The sequence below is a fragment of the Mustela putorius genome, unplaced genomic scaffold, assembly GCF_011764305.1.
Source record: "Mustela putorius furo isolate JIRA1106 unplaced genomic scaffold, ASM1176430v1.1 tig00000224_pilon_pilon_pilon, whole genome shotgun sequence".
NCBI lineage: Eukaryota > Metazoa > Chordata > Mammalia > Carnivora > Mustelidae > Mustela > Mustela putorius.
In genome coordinates, this window is record NW_025421321.1 from 15192889 (window position 1) to 15214556 (window position 21668).

The 21668-nt window shown below is 44.1% G+C and overlaps 1 protein-coding gene across 7 annotated transcripts in view; it reads left to right on the top strand.

Moving 5' to 3' along the window:
- The window catches only part of THADA (THADA armadillo repeat containing), a 322081-nt gene that overhangs the window by 248615 nt on the left and 51798 nt on the right, over positions 1–21668 (top strand). For 6 of the 7 annotated variants that reach the window (XM_013056339.2, XM_013056342.2, XM_004752963.3 and 3 more), the window contains 4 exons: positions 16359–16738; positions 17344–17462; positions 17807–17879; positions 20570–20723. In XM_013056339.2, coding sequence (XP_012911793.1) covers positions 16359–16738; positions 17344–17462; positions 17807–17879; positions 20570–20723 — 726 coding nt within the window. Of the gene's footprint in view, positions 1–16358; positions 16739–17343; positions 17463–17806; positions 17880–20569; positions 20724–21668 lie in introns of those variants that run through there. The other variant, XR_006606006.1, reaches the window with a different exon arrangement.

Below are 21668 nucleotides of genomic sequence, written 5' to 3' on the forward strand. Positions count from 1 at the left end.
CCTTTGTCGCTCTCAGCTTGGACACGTTCCATCCGACTCCACAGCGTACAAGTGATCTCAAAAGGCTTTTTCCCTGCCCCTGAAATGTATATAGGGTGCCCAGCATACTCTCCTTCTCAAGAAACATGTTCAATACCCTCTTCCTTGTAGGGGTCATAGTAATTATGACCGACAGTTAACTGAGCACTGTTAAAATAAGTCCATGGCAAGCATTGTGCCAAGCATTTTGCATGCATCAGTAAGGGAGGTTCTTATGGTCCCGCATGTCAGATGGGAGGAAACCCAAGGCAAGGAGACAACTGACCAAGTGTCACATGCATAATAGGAGAGCAGAGGCTGAGCTCTCTGGGCACGTACCCCATGGCCCCAGAGCACAATCAAGGCCAGAATCCGGAAAACCACTACCTCGGGGAGGGTGCCGTAGAACCCTCTTGGTTGTTCCAACTTCCCATTGCTCTTCCTCTCCTATAGAACCCCCAGCCCTCAGAGAAGGATCCCCTTCAGAGGAGCCTTCCAGACCACATGCTTTCATGGGGCACTTTCTTGCCTGCATTTCTGTCTCCTGTGCCCCAGAGTGTGGAACAGCATGAGCATGGACCTGGGACAGAAGCAGTTACTAGAAAGAGAGCGCCTGACTGCTCCCAGGCAGCCACCTGCCCTTTCTCTCTTTGCAGGTGGACCCACGGCCATGGCACAAAATACTTCCCGGTACTAAGCTGCTGGCGGCTGCATTTTGTGGTTTCTTCATTAGCTGGAATTTATAGTTCAGATCTCATCATTCTGCCAAGTGCAATAAACATTCTGTTTTACTAGAATGTAGCTATTATTGTTATTATTTTTCTTCTCAGTGCCTTAAACGTGAGTGACCAACTTGAGAGCGTGAAGTCAGAATCCCTAAACAGTTGGAATGCCAAGTCAATGTGCTCTGTAGATCAGTCTCAGATTAGAAGACAGGCTCTCATTTATTACACTCATATTTATATAATGGAAGTTAGGTAATGGAAACACTCCCAAAGGCCAGCTCCGATGTTGATGATGGTTAAATGGTAAAACCTGGGACAAGTATCCAACAATGCCTTGTGTTTGTACTGCCTTGAACATGAATAATATATGTGTGACATGAATAAATATAAGGTCAATGATTTTTATGACATACTAACTTCCTTTACCTAAGTTCCTGGGAAATACAGTTAGTTACAGAGAATGAAAACATTGGCAACTTACAAACACCTGCTTTGATTATTTGGTCTAATTAGGTTAAATTTAACCAATCACATCTGAACAAATTGAAAACAATTCTTATCTGTTCCCTTGGTCATGTACTTTTATCGGTGTTGGATGCAGATGTGTTTAATATGACATGGTAGATGCTGTTCTCTCAGCTCTGGGTGGAAGATAAAAGGGAATTGAGAACATATTTTTAGAGTCTTCTGGGGACTTTTTATTTCTGGGCCCGCAGCTATGAAATTTCAAGGAAAAAAAAACAGGCTTTGTTGTCAATAAATTAGTTGCTTTTCTCCAAAACACTGAGACTGTCATCTGAATGGTTGCTTTTGCCAAAAGTGTCTTTCCCAGGGAACAGTGAGCGCCCAAAATAAGCAGATGATTCTAGCTGCCTTTCGGAAGTTAGAATAATACAGGATGTGTTATTAGATTGCTAGGTTCGTGTGGTGTTTACAAGCCTGCTGCTGAGGACATAGGCCTACAGTTCTTCGAATTGTAGAAGTTAGAGACCATGTAATCAGTAGGTAGAATGGAAACGATAGCAAGGTCACACAGCTGGTAAGTGAAGTAGTCAAGCTTCCTTGGCTCCTGGTCCATTGCTTATTTCCATGACCAAAATTAAGAGCCTCTAGCAATATAAGTTGGGCCAAGTGTCTGGATCTATAAAGGAACCATGTCATGAAACTGGCTTACCCACACTTCCACCCCAGGAGTAAAATACTATTCAGTATTTCATGATCCCAATACTGGGATCTCAGAACATCTGTGATTTCGGTTTTTCTCTGTGTTTTGTCTTGCCCCACTCTAGCAGTCCTCAACACAGATAATCTGAAACTAGTTACCCGTGTCAATTAAATTAGTTAAGCAAGTTGTTTTTGAAAGCTTATTCTAGACATCTCAAATAAATGGAATCCTACAATGTGTGGCCTTCCATGTCTGGCTTCTTTCACTTAATGTTTTCAAGGTTCATCCTTGTATCATGAATCAATGCTCTGTTCTTTTTTATGGCAGAATAGTAGTCCATTGGATCAATATACCACCTTTTATTTATTCATCAGTTGATGGACATTTGTGTTGTTTCTACTTTGGGGCTGTTATGAATAATACCATCATAAGGATTCATGGACAAGTGTTTGTGGCGATGTAGGTTTTGAGTTCTTGGGTATTGACCTAGGAGTAGAATTGCTGGGTATATGCCAAACCTAGGTTGAACTTTTTGAGGAAGTGGCAGACTATTTCCAAATAGACTGCATCATTTGGCATTCCTACCAGCAATGTATGAGGATTCCAATTTCTCCACATCCTAGACAGCATTTGTTAATTGCCCATCTTTATTTTTTATTGCCATCCTGTTGGGCATGAAGCAGTATTGCATTGTGCTTTTTGACTTGTGTTTCCCTTATGGCTAGTGATGTCAAACATCTGTTCTACTGCTAACTGGCCCTTTGTTTATATATCATCTTTAGGGAAATGTCTGTTCAGATCCTTTGCCCATTTTTAACTTGGGTTATATATTTTTTTCATTCGTGAGTTATAAGAGTTCTTTAAATATTCTGGATATTAATACCTTATCAGATATATAATATACAACTATTTTCTCCCATTCTGTGGGTTGTCTTCTCACCTTCTTGATAATGTCTTTTGATGTATAGGAGTTTTTAGTTTTGCTTATATCCATTTTATCTTTCTCTTTTGTTGCTTATGCTTTTGACATCAAATCTAAGAAACCATTGCCTAATACAAGGTCACAAAGATTTGTACACATGTTTTTTGTAGTTTTATCTCTTAACATTTAGGTTTCTGATCCAGTTTTTTTTTTTTTTAAACTGAGACTATAAATAGGCCCTAATTTTTAAAGGATTATTTATTTATTTATTTGACAGAGAGAGAGAGAGATCACAAGTAGGCAGAGAGGCAGGCAGGGAGAGGGAGAAGCAGGCTCCCTGCTGAGCACAGAGCCTGATGCGGGGCTCGATCCCAGGACCCTGAGATCTTGACCTTAGCTGAAGGCAGCGGCTTAACCCACTGAGCCACCCAGGTGCCCCTCTGATCCAGTTTTTAAAGATTTATTTATTTATTTATTTGAGAGGGAGAAGGTGTGGTGGGGAGGGGCAGAGGAAGAGAGAGAGTCTCAAGCAGACTCCGAGCTGAGCACAGAGCCTGACACAGGGCTTGATCTCACAACCTGAGCCAAAATCTAGTGTCGGACACTCAACTGACTGTGGCACCCCAATTTCTGATTCATTTTGAGTGAATTTTTGTATTTGGTGTGAGGTACAGATCCAACCTCATCCTTTTGCATGTGCCTAATGCATTTGTCCCAGCACTATTTGTTGGAAATAATTATGCTTTCCTTGTTGAACAGTCTTAGTATCATGGTCAAATAATCAACTGACCATAAATATATGGATTTATTTGACCTCTATGACTGTCCTTATGCCAGAACCATACTATCTTGATTATCATAGCTTTCTAGTAGCTTTTGAAATTAGATCGTAAACCCTCCAACTCTGTTGTTCTATTTCAAGATGATTTTGGCTAGGTTGCTTATATTGTCATACAAATCTTAAGAACAGTTTGTCAACTACTGCAAAGAGGAAAGAAAAGCCAGCTAGGATCATGATAGGTATTGTATTAAATCTGTAGGTCAATTTAAGGAACATTGTCATTATAACAATATTATGTTTTCAGGAATTCAGATGAGAACACAGGATGTCCTTCCATTTATTTAGATCTGTTTTCTAGTTTTCAGTGTACACAGCATGAACATCTTTTGTTAAACAATTTATTCCTATTTTATTCTTTCTGATGCTGGTGTAAATGAAATTATTTTCTTAATTTGGTGGTTTGGGTGGTTTGTTGCTACTATATAGAAGTACAATTGATATGTGTATATTAATCTTCTATCCTGCAACCTTACTGAAGTCATTTATTAGGGGTTTTTTGTGGGCTCCTGGGGATTTTCTATATATGAGATCATGTCATATGCAACATAGTTTGTACTTCTTCCTTTCCAATCTGGCTGCTTTTTATTTATTTTTCCAATTGCCTAATTACCCTGGCTAGAACCTCCTGTACAGTGTTAAATAAAAATGGCAAGAGCAGACATTCTTGTCTTTTTCTTGATCTTCTGGAGAGTAGTTTCCATCTTTCACCATCCAGTATATCGTCAGCTGTGTGGGTTTTTCATAGATACTCTTTATCAGGTTGTAGAAGTTTCCTTATTTCTAGTTTGTTGAGTGTTTTTACTGTGAAAGGGTGTTAGATTTTGTCGTCTTCTTTTTCTGTATCTATTATGATGATCATGTGGGGGGGGTTGCCTTTATTCACATGATATGACCCATTACTTTTTATTGCTCTGTAGTATTCCATTATATACATGGTTTGTTTTTATTAACTCATCAGTTGAAATACATTTGGGCTTTTCTACTTTTTAGAGATTGTGACTGTGTGGCTCTGAGCATTCTTACTGAAGTGTTTGTGTGGTCATGTTTTTATACCTCTTAAGTAAAGCCTAAAAAAGTGATCACTGGGTCATAGGATAAGGATTACAAGGAATTCCTAAACTTGTTTTCCAAAGGGGCTTACCACTTTGCATCCCCACCAGTGCTGTAATAAGAGATCTAGTTGTGCTATATCCTCACCTAGACTTGGTGCTGTCCCTCTAGTAGCTATTCAAGTGAGTGTAGCGGAATCTCATTGTGATTTTTTTTTTTAAGATTTTATTTATTTATTTGATAGAGAGAGATCACAAGTAGATGGAGAGGCAGGCAGAGAGAGAGAGAGGGAAGCAGGCTCCCTGCGGAGCAGAGAGCCCGATGCGGGACTCGATCCCAGGACCCTGAGATCATGACCTGAGCCGAAGGCAGTGGCTTAACCCACTGAGCCACCCAAGTGCCCCTCATTGTGATTTTAATTTGCATTTCCCGAGTGACTAGTTATATTGAGCATCTTTTCAATTACCATATTTGCTGTACGTATATATTTTGGGTAAAGTGTTTATTCAGATCTCTTGCACATTTCCTTTTAAAATTGAGGTGTTGGGAGGCACCTGGGGTGTTCAGTCAGTTAAACATCTGCCTTCGGCTCCAGTCATGATCCCAGGGTCCTGGGATTGAGCCCTGCATTGGTCTCCCTGGCCAGCAGGAAGCCTGCTTCTCCCTCTCCCTCTGTCCCTCCCCACCACTCATGTGCTCTCTCTGTCTCTCTTTCTCAAATAAATAAATAAAATCTTTTTTAAAAAGAGAAAGTGAGTTGTTTATCTTATTGTTGAGTCTTATTATTGAAAGTGCTTTATTCTGTGTATAGTCCTTTATTATTATTATTTTTTTAATGTGAGGTGGGTTTTTTTTTAAGATTTTATTTTATTATTTATTTGACAGACAGAGATCACAAGTAGGCAGAGAGGCAGACAGGGTGGGGAGGAAGCAGGCTCCCTGCTGAGCAGAGAGCCCAATGCGGGCCTGCATCCCAGGACCTTGGGATCATGACCCGAGCAGAAGGCAGAGGCTTTAACCCACTGAGCCACCTGGCACCCCTGGGTATAGTCCTTTATGCAAAGAAATACTTTGCAGATATTTTCTACCTTTTGTTTATCTTTTCATTTTCTTAACAATGTCTTCTGAAGAACAAACATTTTTAATTTTGATGAAGTCCAGTTTATCAATTTTTTCTTTATTTTATGCTTCTTGTGCTTTAATAAAGAAATTCTTCCCTATCCCAAGATCACAAAGATGTCTTCTTCTACAATTTTATAATTAAGGTTTTACATTTATATCTTTGACATTAGGCTAATTTTCATGTATCTCACAAGGTTGAAGTTCTCTTTTTCACTTCTTCCATACAAACAACCAATTATTCCAGCCCTAGTATTTCTTCAAATATTTTTTCCAGCCCTTTCCCTTTTTCTTCTCTTTCTGGGATTTCACTCTATGTATATTAGGTGACTAGAAGTTGTCCCACACATCACTGACGTTCTGGGTTTTTTTTTTTTCTATCTGTGTGTCTTTTTTTTTTTAGAATGCAGCTGCTTTCCTCAGACAAGGTAGCAGGCGGCATTTTATTTTATTTTTTAAGATTTATTTATTTGACAGACAAAGATCGCACGTAGGCAGAGGGGCAGGCAGAGAGAGAGGAGAAAGAAGGCTCCCTGCTGAGCAGAGAGTCTGATGCAGGGCTGGATTGATCCCAGGACCCTGGGATTATGACCTGAGCCGAAGGCAGAGGCTTAACCCACTGAGCCACCCAGGCACCCCTGTGTGTCATTTTTTGGTAGCTTCTAATCTATGTCTCTAAATTCACTAATCTTTTGCAGTGTCTAATCTGCTGCTAATTTCATCTAGTGTATTTTTTTATTTTTTTTTTTTTAAAGATTTTATTTATTTATCAGAGAGAGAGAAGGGGAGAGAAGCGAGCACAGGCAGACAGAATGGCAGGCAGAGGCAGAGGGAGAAGCAGGCTCCCCGCTGAGCAAGGAGCCCGATGTGGGACTCGATCCCAGGACGCTGGGATCGTGACCTGAGCCGAAGGCAGCTGCTTAACCAACTGAGCCACCCAGGCGTGCCTAGTGTATTTTTTAAAGCCAGGTGTTATCTTATTCATCTCTGTAAATTTGATTTGTGTCCCTCTAATATCTTTCATATTTCTCTTCATCATGTTCCATTTTCCTCTAGATTCTTGACCAAACATAGCATGTTTATAGCAGCTGTTATTATATCCTTGTCTCTGCTTCCATTATTCTTGTTATTTTGGGGTCTTTTTATTAATTTTTCTCCTACTTATGAGTCCTAATTTCCCTCCTTTTTGGATGCTGATATTTTTTTTATTAGGTGCCAGACAATAATAATTTTATGTTGTTGAGCATTGGATTTCTTTTATTCCTTTAAAATGTTGGACTTGGGGAGCACCTGACTGGCTCAGTCAATAGAAAATCACTTCCAGGGGTGCCTGGGTGGCTCAGTCGGTTAAGCTCTTGCCTTTGGCAGGCCATGATCTCGGGGTCCTGGGATTGCGTCTACCCCCCTCCCTCCCCGCTTGTGTTCTCTTTCTCTGTCTCAAAAAACAAATAAAAAAATTTTTTTTTTAATTAAAACTTGGAAAGTCACGTTTCTAAGATAGGAAAAATCCAACTTTGGAAGGAAAGCAGCTAGCAGGGGTTAAAATTGATAGCAAAAACAAGGAAGTGAGTGGTCCTCTCATCCAGAGCAAGAGACAGAGCTCCTGCTGGTCCCACGGACAGGTACCCTCACTTCCGGGCTGACCTCCAGGGCTCCTCTGGCACAAGGTACTTAACTCCTCCCTCCATGCCAGGGCTGCATTCCACCTGAAATAGCATTCCCCAGGTTCTGTTGGGTTGGCCAACTACATACTGCACCTCGCAGCATCATTCCTACAGGTGTTAGTGTGAGTCCAGTAGTGCCGGAAAGCTCCGCAGCCTTTCAGTCAGTCTCTGCCGCAACTGTAACCTGTAGTGCCGCAGGGGACTGAGACGGGTGCTCCTCGCTTCTCTCTTATCACAGGGGTAAGCCCCAGGTATTTAAAGGAGTGCTCCCAGCCAGCTCTGACCTCTCACGTTGGTTTCACAGCTGAATCTCATCGCCTAAGGGTAGCCCCCCTTAGGGCTTCTGGGGGGAAAGGCAAATCTAAACAGGGGTATCTACGGTGTGGTGCTACGGAAATTCCTGATTTCCCAATCTCATCCTGAATAGCCTGTCACTGACAGAAAACCAGAAGCACTATTTGCTCAGAAGTAATTTTATGTTTGTGTCTTTGTGTTGTCATGTGTTTATCCTCAAGTATTTCCTGACGTCCCCCCTGTGTTGGACAGAGACCGGGATGGGACCGTGGGTGGAGTCCAGAAGTAAAAGCTGGCCCCACCCAGTGCCTGGTGAGCTCATTTTTAGCCGGCCCAAATCCTTTCAGGGCTCCCACCCAGAGCAGGCTCCCAAGCCCAGGGACTATGTTATTTCTTGGGGTGACAAGATGGTTTTCAGAGGGTCTTCTCAGAAGCTCATCCTCCTTCATCAGCAGCAGATAAGGAATTCTGTGCTTGAAAAATACACGCCTTTGAGAATATGCTGGGGGCAAGGAAAGAAGGAATATTTTCCAAGGGAAGTGTATCGGGGCCACACCTTGTGTCCGCAGGGCACGAAGGGGTGCAGAGCCCTGGAAACAGAAGGAGGCAAGAAATAAGCAGCCAACACCAGTTCAGCATGCTTCTCAAGGCAGTTAGTTTCCAGATCCTTCCACCAGGTCATCCTACATGTTTGTTGTTGGAGGGGCACCTGGGGTCAGGATTACAGTGTATTGGGAGGGACAGAGGATTAAATAGAAGAATGGAATTTCCCTTCGATAAGGAGAAGCCAACATTTATTAAATCAGTTGGTTTGTTGTTGTTGAAGTTCCTATGGTTTCCTTTTCTCCCCAAGTATATTTTTTTCTACTGACAAATTGCATAACAGGACATTAATATTCACAGAGCGAACAAATTATCATCCGTGATTATTTTTAGAACCAGTTTATCAACTGTTTGAGGTAAGAACTTTTGTTGGATCTGATTACAGATCTCTCTGACTGGAGCTACACTTCTTTGAAACAGAAAAAACTGGCTACTTAGCTCTGCATTAAAAGTGAGATCTGCTTTATATTTTCTCATCCCCTACTCTTTTAAGGAGGGTTGAGATTCTGGGAGAAAGGGAGGAGATCCAGGAAACTTCAGAACAATTTCATCTGCAAATTTTTCTTGACCTACTGGTGTCAGACAATTCAGAGCCTTTTGAATATGTGAAAGAGAAATGCAGCCATTTGTTCATTCATTCATTCATTCATTCATTCAGTTGAGGCAGAGGGAGCATGTGCAAGGTCAGGCAGGATGGAGAAGCTTAGGCTGACTCTCAGTGGCAAGTGAGCATGATCAATATCATGGCCATTTACACAGCATCCTAGCAAGTGACTAAGTCCATAGCAGGGGAACTATCCTTTTCTGTTTGGCTGGACTTTTCAGTCCTGGGAAGGATCCTTCCCCCTCTTTGTGGGTACCCACTGCTACTTAGAAGTTGAACAACTTCATGGTGATGCCTGGGTCTTTGGCTTCCCCTGTAGCCACCTCTGCGGAGCCAAGAAAATGCTGTCTTTGGGCCTGCACACTTACTCCCTCTTGTCCAGTTCAGCACAAAATCAGGCTCTCTGGATTCATGACTTAATAGCGAAGGCCAGGAGCTTTTGGATGAACACTAGATGAAGGGGTTGACTTTATGATTAGGGGCTGTGATGTATAGAGACGAACACCACTAACCCCTAGAGTCACACACATGCCACACAGCAAAGCGTTTACACTGCCAGGAGCACAGAGGCACTCAGGTGGGCTCAGGAGGGTCTTAAAATGCGATTCCTGTTAGCGGCCTCAGCATCACCTGGGAGTCTGTTAGAAATGTGATCTGGGGGGCCCTGCCCCAGACCCACTGAATTTGGACCTCTGCAAGAGAGCACACTCAAGTCTGAGCCCCTCTGGTCTGAGATAGCAGCACAACTGCCCTTCTATAAATATGCTCGGTGATGACGGTGCCGGGTGAAACTGCCCTCTCTTTTAATTGTTATTTTCCTATCTCTCTCATGCTGAGTACCTCAAGTTAAATTCACCTAAATTAAACGCTCTTTTTTTTATAATTTTTTAAAATTTTTTTTTTATTGGACAGATAGGAATCACAAGTAGACAGAGAAGCAGGCGGAGAAATGGGGAAGTAGACTCCCTGCTGAGCAGAGAGCCCCATGCGAGGCTCAATCCCAGGACCCTGAGACCATGACCTGAGCCGAAGGCAGAGGCTTAACCCACTGAGCCACCCAGGCGCCCCTAAATTAAACGCTCTTAACAACGAAACTCCACTGTATCCATAGTTGTGTGGCAATGATCTCATCCTACTTTTCCCCCCACCCCAGGATGTCCTTATTAAGGCTAGATAGATTAACATGCATCTTTTAAGATTATGTTTGTTTGCTTGCTTTTTTTAAAAAGAAGAAATTTTAATCCATCTATATGACAAGCTCAGAAAATCAACGATGAATGACCCACAGGCCTGCCCTTTGGGGCTGTGCTCCTCCTCTGGGGAGAAGACGGACTTCCCTAAGTAATAAAACAGGATTTGTGACATAGGACGCTGTCCCTGCTCCAAACATGTGCGGCTTTTAAATCCTTTTTCAGCAGCTGGGTTGATGTTCACACTGTACATTGGTTGGTTAGGGAGTGGCGGCTTTGAAAAATCAGTTAGTTTAGCAATCACCGTTCAGGTTGCAGACATTAACACTGCAATCTGCAGCTCGCCAGAAAACCAAGAACTGCTAAAATAGTACATTCAAGATTATGGGAGGGAACCGTGTGAATGGGCCAGTGTGGTCCTTCACACAGACACTCTGCTCACTGCCCCGAGGGACCCAGAGGAGTCCCTGCGGTTCTTCTGTAGAAGACCTCTGTTCGGGGTAGTCGTGCTGTCCAACCAGAGCACACTCAGGAAACTGTTACCAGCTTCCCCAAAACTGCAGTTCCCTTATGCCAGTCCCTGGTGACGCTTTCACAGTCAAACTGTTACCCAATGGTACTATGGCAGACTTCTTAAAGCCAGATGTCTTTAAAGAATTACGCTTTTAGGATAACACTATGGATTTACTACCTTTTTTGGTGTAAAGATAGCCTTTCTTTCATGAAAATGATAATAGATGGTGGGTTTTTAACATACTTCCTTGACAAGGTAAAAAGTTGGCAACGTGTCACATTCTGTCTCAGTGCTTTTGACATTTTCGTGGTCCTTGGATTCCAAACTATTTCTCCATTGAATGAGGACTTAACATAGTAGGAGGTATTGTCCTTCCAAGTGAACTCAGCCATTAAGCCATTCCTTTGAAGGCTGGAAACACACTCTAAAGAAACAAAAAGTTAATTTAAAAAATGAAATCAAATTAATGTTTTAAATCATTCATACTTACTTGGGTGACTAAAATGACCACACGGATGAGAAGAAATTCCAATCAATAAGTTTGAAAAAATCATCTAATTCCTGAAAAATAAGATGAGGCCATTAAAGGAGGGACTTGATTCTTTCATTGGAACACTTGGCTTTCCAAGAAAGATGGGAAAGAAGAAACCCAAAGCAATGGAAACTGAAATTGCAAACAGAAATGTTATCTTCCAGAGAAAAGAGGTTCTAAACCTCAGACTGGGGAGCCCCATAGAAGACCTGATTTCAGTTTTTTTGCATGCCATAGACAAGTTACTGAGGGAAATGGAAATAAACACCCCATGTTGATCTGGACTTGGAAATGCATTTGGTAGGGCAAGACCCAAAACAGTGCTTGGCCAGGAAGAAGTCCGGATAGTGAAAACCATTTGGTGAACTCTGTCTACCGGCTGCTGGTGAAGCAATGGCTGTCAAGCCCAGGAGAATCACACTAGAATCACCCAGTCCTTTAAAACCAGGCTCACCCCAAACTTGCTGTCCAGTGTCCCTTGCCATAGTTGCTTTTCTGAAGCTCTAGTCACTGCAGCTGCTCGTGTGAAAGTGTTGGTTACCTCTGACTGCAGCCTCCTGTTCCGGCTCGAGAGCCCCTTGCTAGAGGCTCAGGAGGAAAGGTGCTCTGTGGTCCCTGCGTCCATGGGAACGGAGCCTGGTCAGTTTCACTGCCACATCCTAAACCGAGAACAGAGCCTGCGCCTAGGGAGTTAGCCTTGAGGCCTGACTGCCTGCCAGGTGCCTTTATTCTAGGGCTTATTCATTCTTTTCAATTCTTCTTGGTTTTTTCCTCCTCTGACCTTTTTATTTGTAAGAGAAAAGGGATGTAGGGGAATTTTCTAGTTCTTCACGATAATGAACCACGGGGCTGGAATCAGCTGTGCTCTACTTGGGATTGCAAACCCCTAGCTCCAGAAACCCTACAAGCGCCTTTGAAGGTCATGTCTTAGGAGCCTGGTTCTCAGCTGAGGTACAGAGCAGAATTAGCTGTTGGCTTCTTAAGACTACAGGTGTCTGTGCCCACCTCAAGCCAACTGACTCCGAGTATGCAAGCATGGGATTCAGGTGTGTGTGGTTTTAAGAAGCTCTGATTACCAAACATCCTTGGCCCAGCAGCGGCAGCAGCACCTGGGAGCTTAGTAGAAATGCAAACTCAGCCTCCTCCCCAGGCCTGCTGAATCAGACACGTGGAGGGTGAGGCCTGGGCAGTGGTCTGTGGGTTAGCAAGGCCTCCAGGTGAGCCTGAGGCTCACTCCAGTTTCAGAGCCTCTGCTTTAGGTCATCTCTTTGGGTCTAAGCAGCAGTTAGGAGAAAGTGTCTAAATGCGTGTCATTTGATTATTTCTTAGCTTGTAGCTCTGACAGCTCTGACCTCACAGCTCCTCTGCTAATTCACACTAATCAGCAAACTTTTCCGCTGGTCAATTTTTGACTCTCTCTTTTTTTCTTAAGATGTAATTTATTTATTAGAGAGTGAGAGCACAAGCTGGGGGGGGAGCAGAGGGAGAGAGGGAGAAGAGGGTTTGATCCCAGGACTTCGGTATCATGACCTGAACCAAAGGCAGACACTGAACCAACTGGGCCACCAAGCGCCCTACTCTTTGTCTCTTAAATTTCCCTGGAGCATTTGCTGATTCCTCCCCCGGTCAGGCACCACTGGGCAGTCTGCAGGACCCATCTTAAATTTTTTCCCTCCTGAAAGCTTTTATTTTGTCTTTTCCCATAGAAAAAATAAGTGCCCATCACATTCATTTTGGTCCTTCTTATGGCTCATGTATTCTCTTTACCTCCCATCCCCTGCACCCTTGGGCAGATAACTTAACCTCTCTGTTCTCTTGTCTGTAAAATGGAAATACTACTAGTACCTACTTCTTCAAATGAGGTTAACACTTGTTGAGGTGCTTAGAATAGTACTCAAGTGTCAATTCTAGAAGTAATCGGGGCACCTGGGTGGCTCAGTGGGTTAAGACCTCTGCCTTCAGCTTGGGTCATGATCCCGGGTCCTGGGATCGAGCCCCGCATTGGGCTCTCTGCTCCATGGGGAGCCTGCTTCTTCTTCTCTCTCTGCCTTGCCTTTCTGCCTACTTGTGATCTCTGTCTGTCAAATAGATAAATAAAATCTTAAATAAATAAATAAAATCTTAAAAAATTCTAGAAGTAATCGTTCCTAGCACTGAATAATGGGTATACAACATTCTGTAGTGCACAGCACATAAACCTAGCTTTTCTCACTAACAATTTTAGGGCCCTAAGCATTTTGCACTTTTGTAGCTGTCTTTATCCTCCCAAAAAGGTTTGTTTTAAAGCTTTTTGATAGCAAGTAATTTTTTTTTCTCAACTCTGAATCTCCTTCTCCCAAAGTACCTAACGTATGCTCAGTAAATGCTTATGACATTGTGCTGAGCTCCACTGGCAATGTAGGCTAAGAAGTCCCAAAGGAGCCCTTCCCAAGCCTGTCCCCCATCTTTCTTTGGGCCAATACCTTCAGTCCCTGGGTTCTTGATGATGTCATCCTTCCTCAAGGCCCTAGAGGAAGAAGATGGGTCTGGGTGCCTGGCTCTTGAGTTCAGTAAATAATGCCCTCTGCCTGGAATATTTTTAGATAACAGGTTCCTCTGAAAATCATCCAGAATGGCCTAGACAGTTCTTCCTGTTTGTCATAACATTCTGAAGAACAGATCTCTGAGCCATGTTTCTGACTCCTTGCCAAACAAATGAAATTCCTACTTAAGGCAGTGTTATCTTGAGGCAGCAATGGATAGGAAGAGTAGGAAGTGGTACGTGGAGACCACATGGTGTCATGGTGTCATTACTAAATTGTACTGGGACAGGTGACGCAGAGGTTGAGGACCCCAACTATCTGGGGCTTCCTTGCTTCTTTGTAAAAATAGCTGCCCTCCTACTTAAACTTAGACTTCCGCAGACTCTGAGTTAAGAGCAGAAGTGCGTCTGCAGCCACAGTCGGCAGATGGTGGATGGGGTCCTCCAGGGTGCCCAGTCGTACTGGAGCATGAGCCCCCACCTTGCCTCTTAGGGCAAACTTCTTTTGTAACAATTTGATGTGTAACATGAATATTCTATGTTTTTGATTCCTGGACTATTGCAAGCCTATGAGATTTTGCAATTTCAAGTAAGTTTTTTTTATTACCATTATCTTTTACATTTCTGTTATGTTTATGATAGTTTTCTAGAAGGCAGTAGTGTTCACCGAGTTATGAGATATGTAAATTTCAGCAAGGCCTCTGATGAGGTCTATCATGATGTTTTTGTAGATGAAATTCCATGCACAGACAGTCAAGTTAGGAGGATTTGTAACTGGTAATGAATTGGTGAGAGTTTGGAATAGGCAGGGGATGGGGCTTCTTCTAACTGCTTCTGCTGCTTCTAACATTCAGCGACGCCTTCTGCCCTCCACACTGGCCCAGTGCACAGTTTCAGTAAGTACTTGATTACAGGCATTTACGACATGCTTGTCACATTGAGGTTTACACAACTTCTGTTGGATGATGAATATGTTGGTTGTATGGTTGTATGGGTTCTGGGAGGTGCTCAAGACTCCTTCCCTGGTTAGTTACCCAGTACTGCCCATTTTACTCCCTCACTGGCTTCTCAAATCCATCTTCTTCTCCCTATCGCTTCCTTCCCTCATCATTTCTCTCCTAGACTACTGCCTGACGTTGTTGCTTCAAGTAACCCCCCCAGTAGCATTCCCTTGCCTCCAGAAGAACGTCTAGGCCCCTACGCATGACCTAGGAGGTTCTGAATGCCCTGGCCACAATGCTTCTCTAGCTTCATCTCCTGCTGTTCCCCACCTTGAACTCCATGCTATAGTCCTGTCAGATTGCCTGTCACCCCCCACATAGTCCATTCTGGTTCATGCCTTTGGACCTTTGCTCTGCCTTTGGTGGCTCCAACACATTGTCCCCTCCTTTCCCCTTAAAGACTCAGATTATTGTTTACCACACTGTATTGGAATTACCTGCTCATTTCTCACTCTCAGACTAGACTAGAAACTCCTTAAGGACAGCGTTCTCATTTTGTTTAGCTCCCAGGACATAGTAAGCAGGAAATGTGTTGTTTTGATCCCAAGTGAGAATATGAAAAGATCTTGGCAATCTAAAAGGGAAACCATAAAACTTAACAGGGAGATAAAATTTAACAGCGGTTTTACTTGGGTTTAAAACAAGCAAACAAAGAAAACAAGTCCCGATCTAAGGACTGAGTACAAGGTGGGAGGAAGATGACTCACCACGCTCAGTAGACCATGTAAAAAAAGAAAGACTGTGGTTTCAGTTGACTTTAAGCTCCATGAGTCAACAGTGTGATGCAACTCCAGTCACCCAGTGTCAGAACAGGGAAAGTCATCATCCTGTGGTCATACCACGCGGGAGAGTCATGTTCCACTCTATGGCACCGGACCCTAAGAGGGGGGAAGGATATCCAAAGGAGGGCAGCTAGAATATCGAGAGAAGACAAACCCCACCATATGGGGAATTGTTGGAGGAAGTAGGGGTGTTTCATCTGGAGAAGATGGGGGCTATCATGCCTAGGCTCACTGAGAACCTCCAAATGCAGAATTAGGCCAATGAGTAGATTGTCTCAAAAGAGGGTGGTGACACTTAGATCGCCTAACAATGGAATAGGCAGTCTGTCTTGTGAGCTCCAAGTCACTGTAAGGGCAGAACAGGAACCTTCAAGGAAGGGTGCTGTAGAGGGATCTGAGCCCCTAAAGGAAGTTTGGACTAGATGTCCTTTTATCCTGCTCAACTCTGAGGCTAAGTGATTCAGGAGGTCCCTGAGTTCATACCTATGAAGTGCTGGGGACAGGTGCCAGGAGCACTTTTCCTGATAGCAAAGCCTTTTGTCCCTCCAGGGGAAACATTATGAATTACTGAATAGAAATTGCTTCTGGGCAAATGTAGTAAGTGACTAGCCCATTTAGGTTCAGACTTCTGGTTCATGCCTTCAGCTTCTGAAGCTGTGTGGACTGGTCACTTACCGCATCATTCCCGTGAAATCTGCTCAGGAAAGGCATCTGGTGGTCCCCATCCGCGTACCCAGCGCCTTGCATTCTTCACTGCCCTTTTGTGGGACTTTGAAGTGATCACCTCTTTCCCTTACTTGTTTGCTTTTTCAGCTGTGGAGCGTCTTGGCTTCTGGGAGGACGTCAGGAGGATCATCTCACAATCTGAGCTGATAACGGGATTCCCCTATTCCTTCACGGCACCGGGCCTGCCCCAGTACCTGCAGAGCCTCACCAAATTGGCCATCGCCACAGTGTGGGCGGTGGCAGCCCAGGCTGGAGAGCAGGCAGAGGCCATTCCCATCTCCTTCTCTCAGCTGCTGGAGTCCTCTTTCCCCGAAGTGCGCCTGCTGACATTGGATGCCCTGCTAGAAAGGTTCTCGACAGCAGGCTCTGGATTAGGAGAGAAGGGACTGCCACCCTTGCTGTGCAATGTGGGAGGGACATTCTTGACATTGGCTATGAAGGAAAAGCACCCAGAATGCTTCTGCAAGGTAAAGTCTCTGGTGTGCGGACCCTTCCCTTCCACTCCCCACACTCTTTGGCAAGCTGACAGTAGCAAGATCACGTAGGTGGGATTGGGTTGGGCTTCCCCAGGAGCAGTAGTAAGGAGATGCCACATCCAGTGGGCAAGGACTCTCTTCATACAGTGCTTTTCATGGCTTTGTGCACGGAAGGGCACTAAAAATGGTCATGACAATGGTAACAATGATGGCAGTAAGCCAAGATAAAGACTGAGAGTAAGCCACTCAGCACTTCAAGAAACGCAGCACTGAAAATTGGCTGTAGAACGTGGCAGAGGGTAGTCTTTGTCAACATGGGTGTGTGGGGACAGGTGGCCACCTGGAAAGCATCATCAAAAGGAAAAGGCACTGGCCGAGGAATCAGGGCACCCAAACTTTGATCCCAGGTCAATAAGTTCCCTTGGGTTTGTCACTGCTCCACCCTGTCTTGGTTCCCAAAAATATTAAGGGAGAAATAAGAAGTCAATGAAGCTTTCTGAAAGCTACACCCCTTTCTTGGTACAAGTGATGATTATTTGGCTTCTGGAGACTTTTTCCTGAGTATTTTTTTTTTTCCATGGATCTGACACGCACAGATACTGAAAATTCTCCATTGCGTAGACCCCAGTGAGTGGCTTCCCCAGACCGAGCACTGTATCCACCTCACCCCAAAGGAGTTCCTGATCTGGACAATGGATATTGCTTCCAATGAAAGGTTTGCCCCCTTTGCTCCCTCTGCAGCCTTCGCCGACATGTGGTCCTTCCCAGCAGTCAGTTAAATAGTGGACTGAGGCATAGTCCTTACCTAAGGGCTTAGGTCCTGTGTTTCCTTCTAAATCTCAGCCTAGGAGCATGTTCTTAGCTCAAGCCATAGAATGAAGTCAGAGTTTTCACATTAATAACCAAGAGGTAATTACTTCTGGAAGCATCTGTATGGCCTTGACATGAGCATTTCCACCATTCACAATGGCATGGATTATAGACTATCAACAAGAACCCATCCGTATGCAAAGTACACTTGGTTTTATTTTCTGTGTGTTTTTGGCTTACTTTTCCTAGGTCTGAAATTCAAAGTGTAGCTCTGAGACTTGCCTCCAGAGTGATCGCCCACCAGCTGCAGACATGTGAGGAGGTAAGGGTGGCCTGTGGGCCAAGATCTGGGGTCTTTGTGTTCTTGTTTACCAGGAAGGCGTCAGTGAAAGTGAACTGTCTCAGCAAGCAGAATCAGTAGGGCTGGATGTGTCCCCTCTGCAAAAGTGTTATTCCTGTGGATGTTTCACTTTGGGTATAACTTCTGTAGAATTTTCTGAGCACCACCATCAGCATTTCTTTTCTCTTGTTCTGGGCACGCTTGATTTGGGTCCATGAGGGTAACACAACCTCTTCTCCTATAATACACACACACACACACACCCAAACCCTTTGTTTTTTCCTATTTTTCTAGCTAGACTCTTTTTCAAAAAAAAGTGAGTGAGCAAGTCACTAGGATTGCATCTTGGGCAACGAAGTATGAAATACATCCCTAAGGCTTCAGTGTTCCCCCTGGAACATGGCCCAGCTGGCTTTGTATGGAGACCCGGATGTACCCCTTCATCTCATGTGTCCTTTGGGGGAGAGGTGGAACCAAAGTAATTGAGACAGCTTCTGGGAAGATGCCTTAGGAAAAATACAAGTGCACTTGGGGCATATGAGAAAGCTGCCCCCAGCAGAGAATTATTAGAAGTAGAAGGCAATCGGTACTACAGTAAAGTTACCGGACGCTCCTGGTTATACGTGCCATCGCTGTGATGGTGACAGCGTGACATCCCGGGTTCCAATTCCTTATGGTGAAGCAGCACTATCAGAGGTGTGGGAGACCGGGAGAGGAACAGAGATGGAGGGACAGTGTCACAAGCAAGGAGGAGCATTAGACAGTGACGTTAAATGCCCCACTGTGGAGGAGACCAGAGAAATCCAGAGGAGGAAGGGAGTGTGGAGCTGCTAAGGAGAAGACTTCACAGAGGAGGTCATCATATTCAGAGAGTGGCGGCTGGGCAGAGGGGACAGAGGGTGAGAGCTCAGCAGATGCACAGTTGCCGTGGATCATTCAGAGGCAGGCGGGGGCGCCCGAAGCTGGCTGGTCACTAGGAGAGACAAGAGCCAGAAAAAAGGCCAGTGGTGTGCGCCAGGGGCTTGAAGGGGAAAGATTTATAGGAAGGGAGAGGATTTGCTGAAAAAAACTGCAGCCCAGTTTCTTTATTGGAAAGAAACAATTCCAATAAAGCAGTCTTAGGGAAGCCTATCCCATCCGCTGAAAGATGTCTTTCTCATCTACAGGTGTGTCTTAACCACTAGTCATGTTCATCTTAAAGGCACTGCTTGGTACTTGAATGAAGCAGTATTTGATAAAAATTGGGAATTTTCTAGGGAGAGGAAAAGTAACAAAACCATAGAGAAGTGCATAAAAGACCAGGAAGACCTGGGAGTTGGCCTCTTCCTCAGGGTCCCAGCTGCTCCTCAGTTCAGTTCCACAGAGGCCTATCAGTGGTTATTTTGAACAATTAAAGAGGCTTCTTCGATAGGGGAAGGAAAGTACATTTGGAACAATAATCCCCTTTCTAGAATACATAGAAAACCAGGGTTTAAAAGACAGAAAACCGTCCAGATGTCCATCAACTGAGGAATAGGTAAACAAAATGTATGTCTATTCAAGAAAATATTAGTCACAAAGAATACTGATGCTGCTAAATCTGTAGCATGCACGAACCTTACAAACCTGCTGAATGAAACAAGCCAGTCATTAAAGACCACATACTGCGTAGTTCAGTTTCTGTGGAATGTCGAGAATAGGCAAATCCGTAGAGGCAGAAAGTAGGTAAGTGGTTTAGGGCTGGGGGTGGGGCGCTGGTAACTAAAGGGGACAGGAGTTCTCTTCTTGGTGATGAAAATGTTCTAAAATTGACTGTGGTGATGGTTGTACAAACCTGTGAACATACTAAAAACTCGACTATGTACTTTACATGGGTGAATTGTGTGGTGTGTGAATTGCATCTCAAAAAAAAAAAAACTGTTACTATAAAAAAATAGAACTTTCTTTGAACGATAATGTTAGAGTGCTGCTTTAAATGTTTTAGTGGAAACTATCAATAGAGTGGCTTAAACTAGATCACAGCAGTCAAAGCAGATAATGATGACATGACAGTATTGGGTCCCTAGACCTTTGTACCTTATTCTGCTGTTTTCAAACTGGCTTCAATCTTATGGTCCCAAATGGTTGCTCTGACTTCCACCATCTTGTCCTTATTCAGCTAGCAGGAAAGAGCGACTCGGGAAGTAAAGGTCACACTTGTTTTCTAAGGCATGACCCAAAAATAATACACCGTTAGTCAGAACTTAACCAGTATTACTCCCAAGTGCAAAGGGGCCTGGGAAATGTAGTCTATATGCCCAGCCCAAAATTTGAGGTTCTGTTACTAGAAATAGAAGGGGCATCTGGCTCTGGGAGACAACAGTATTATTTGCTGCCGTACCCTTTGCGCAAAAGGCTTGTCCTTACTGAAGCTGTCCAACACACCAACCTTCTGATACTCTGATGTGCATCACAAAGACTCCAGGAACTTTCTTGCTAGTTCTAGTGACTCAGTATTACTGAAAGACTGGTCGCACTTTCTTCCCTGGGCTTGTTTATTTCTCCCTAGCTGGGTTGGAAAAGCAACTAAAAAACTTTTCTTCCCCTATGCTAAGAACTAATTTGCACATCCAGTGTGGTGTAGGTGGCTCGGACCTAATTCCATGTCAGCCCCTAACTGCATCGCGGACCTGCCATACGCTTTGTGCTTTCAGACCAAGGACTTGGTGACCCCCACACTGAAGCGATGGGTTCAGCTGGTTGCCACCTCCTGTGGAGAGCACCTTCCCACAGACTCCAGGCTGGCCGCTGCTGAAGCCCTCACTAGCACCGCACCGTTCTTGCTCACCAGCCCCCGTCCTGTTCTTGGTAAGTGCACCGAGCCCAGGGAGCAGTCCAAGGTCCATTGAGCCCAGGGAGCTAAAAGCATGAATAGATTACTCCAGGATAAAAACTGGGGGAAGGTGAAAACTGACCATGTGCTCTGTACCTTTGCATTTCTCAAATGTCTTCCCCCAACCCTCCCAATTCCTCCTTTTTCACAACAGCCTCTTAACTGGCCTCCTTTCTTTCCATCTTACCCCCAAAGCCATTCTCCTTAAGCTTCCAAAAGCCTGTGTGGTCTTTCTGAAATACAGAAGTGATCATTTCACACCACTGCTTAAAGCCTTTGAGTGGGTTTCCGTTGCCTTCTGGATAAAATCAAAACCCCCTTTCATATGGCTCTGTGCCCTGCCCAGCCCTCCCTGCTCCTCAACCACCACTCCCCAGCACAAGGCTCCATGCATGCTTGGTGGGGAACAGTTCTCGAAACAGACTGCTGCTTGAATGACTTCTGTTTGTCTTTCAAGACTCAGCCTAACTATCCCCTCTTCTAGGAAGCCTGTTCCGTTGATCTTGGTGAGAAAGGGATGGGACAGGCTGAAGCCAGGGCATTGGAGAAGAAGAAAGGACAGGCTCAAAAGGTGTTTAGGAAGTAAATCAATAAGACTTGGAGGTTAACATGAAAGGAAGATTCAACAAATAAGAATAAGCCGTGGTCCCTGCATCCACAGAGCTATCAGTGGAGTTGTGGGGAAAGGATTTACAGAATGAAGGAGAGAACTGTTTTTGTAGGTGGTGAGCTTCACATTTTAAGCATTAGCACAGTTCAGACCAATTAAATGTCTCGTGCGCCTGGATTCCTCTGGGAAACAAAGTTGTCTTTTTTTTTTTTTTAAAGATTTTATTTATTTATTTGACAGAGAGAGATCACAAGTAGATGGAGAAGCAGGCAGAGAGAGAGAGAGAGAGAGAGAGAAGCAGGCTCCCCGC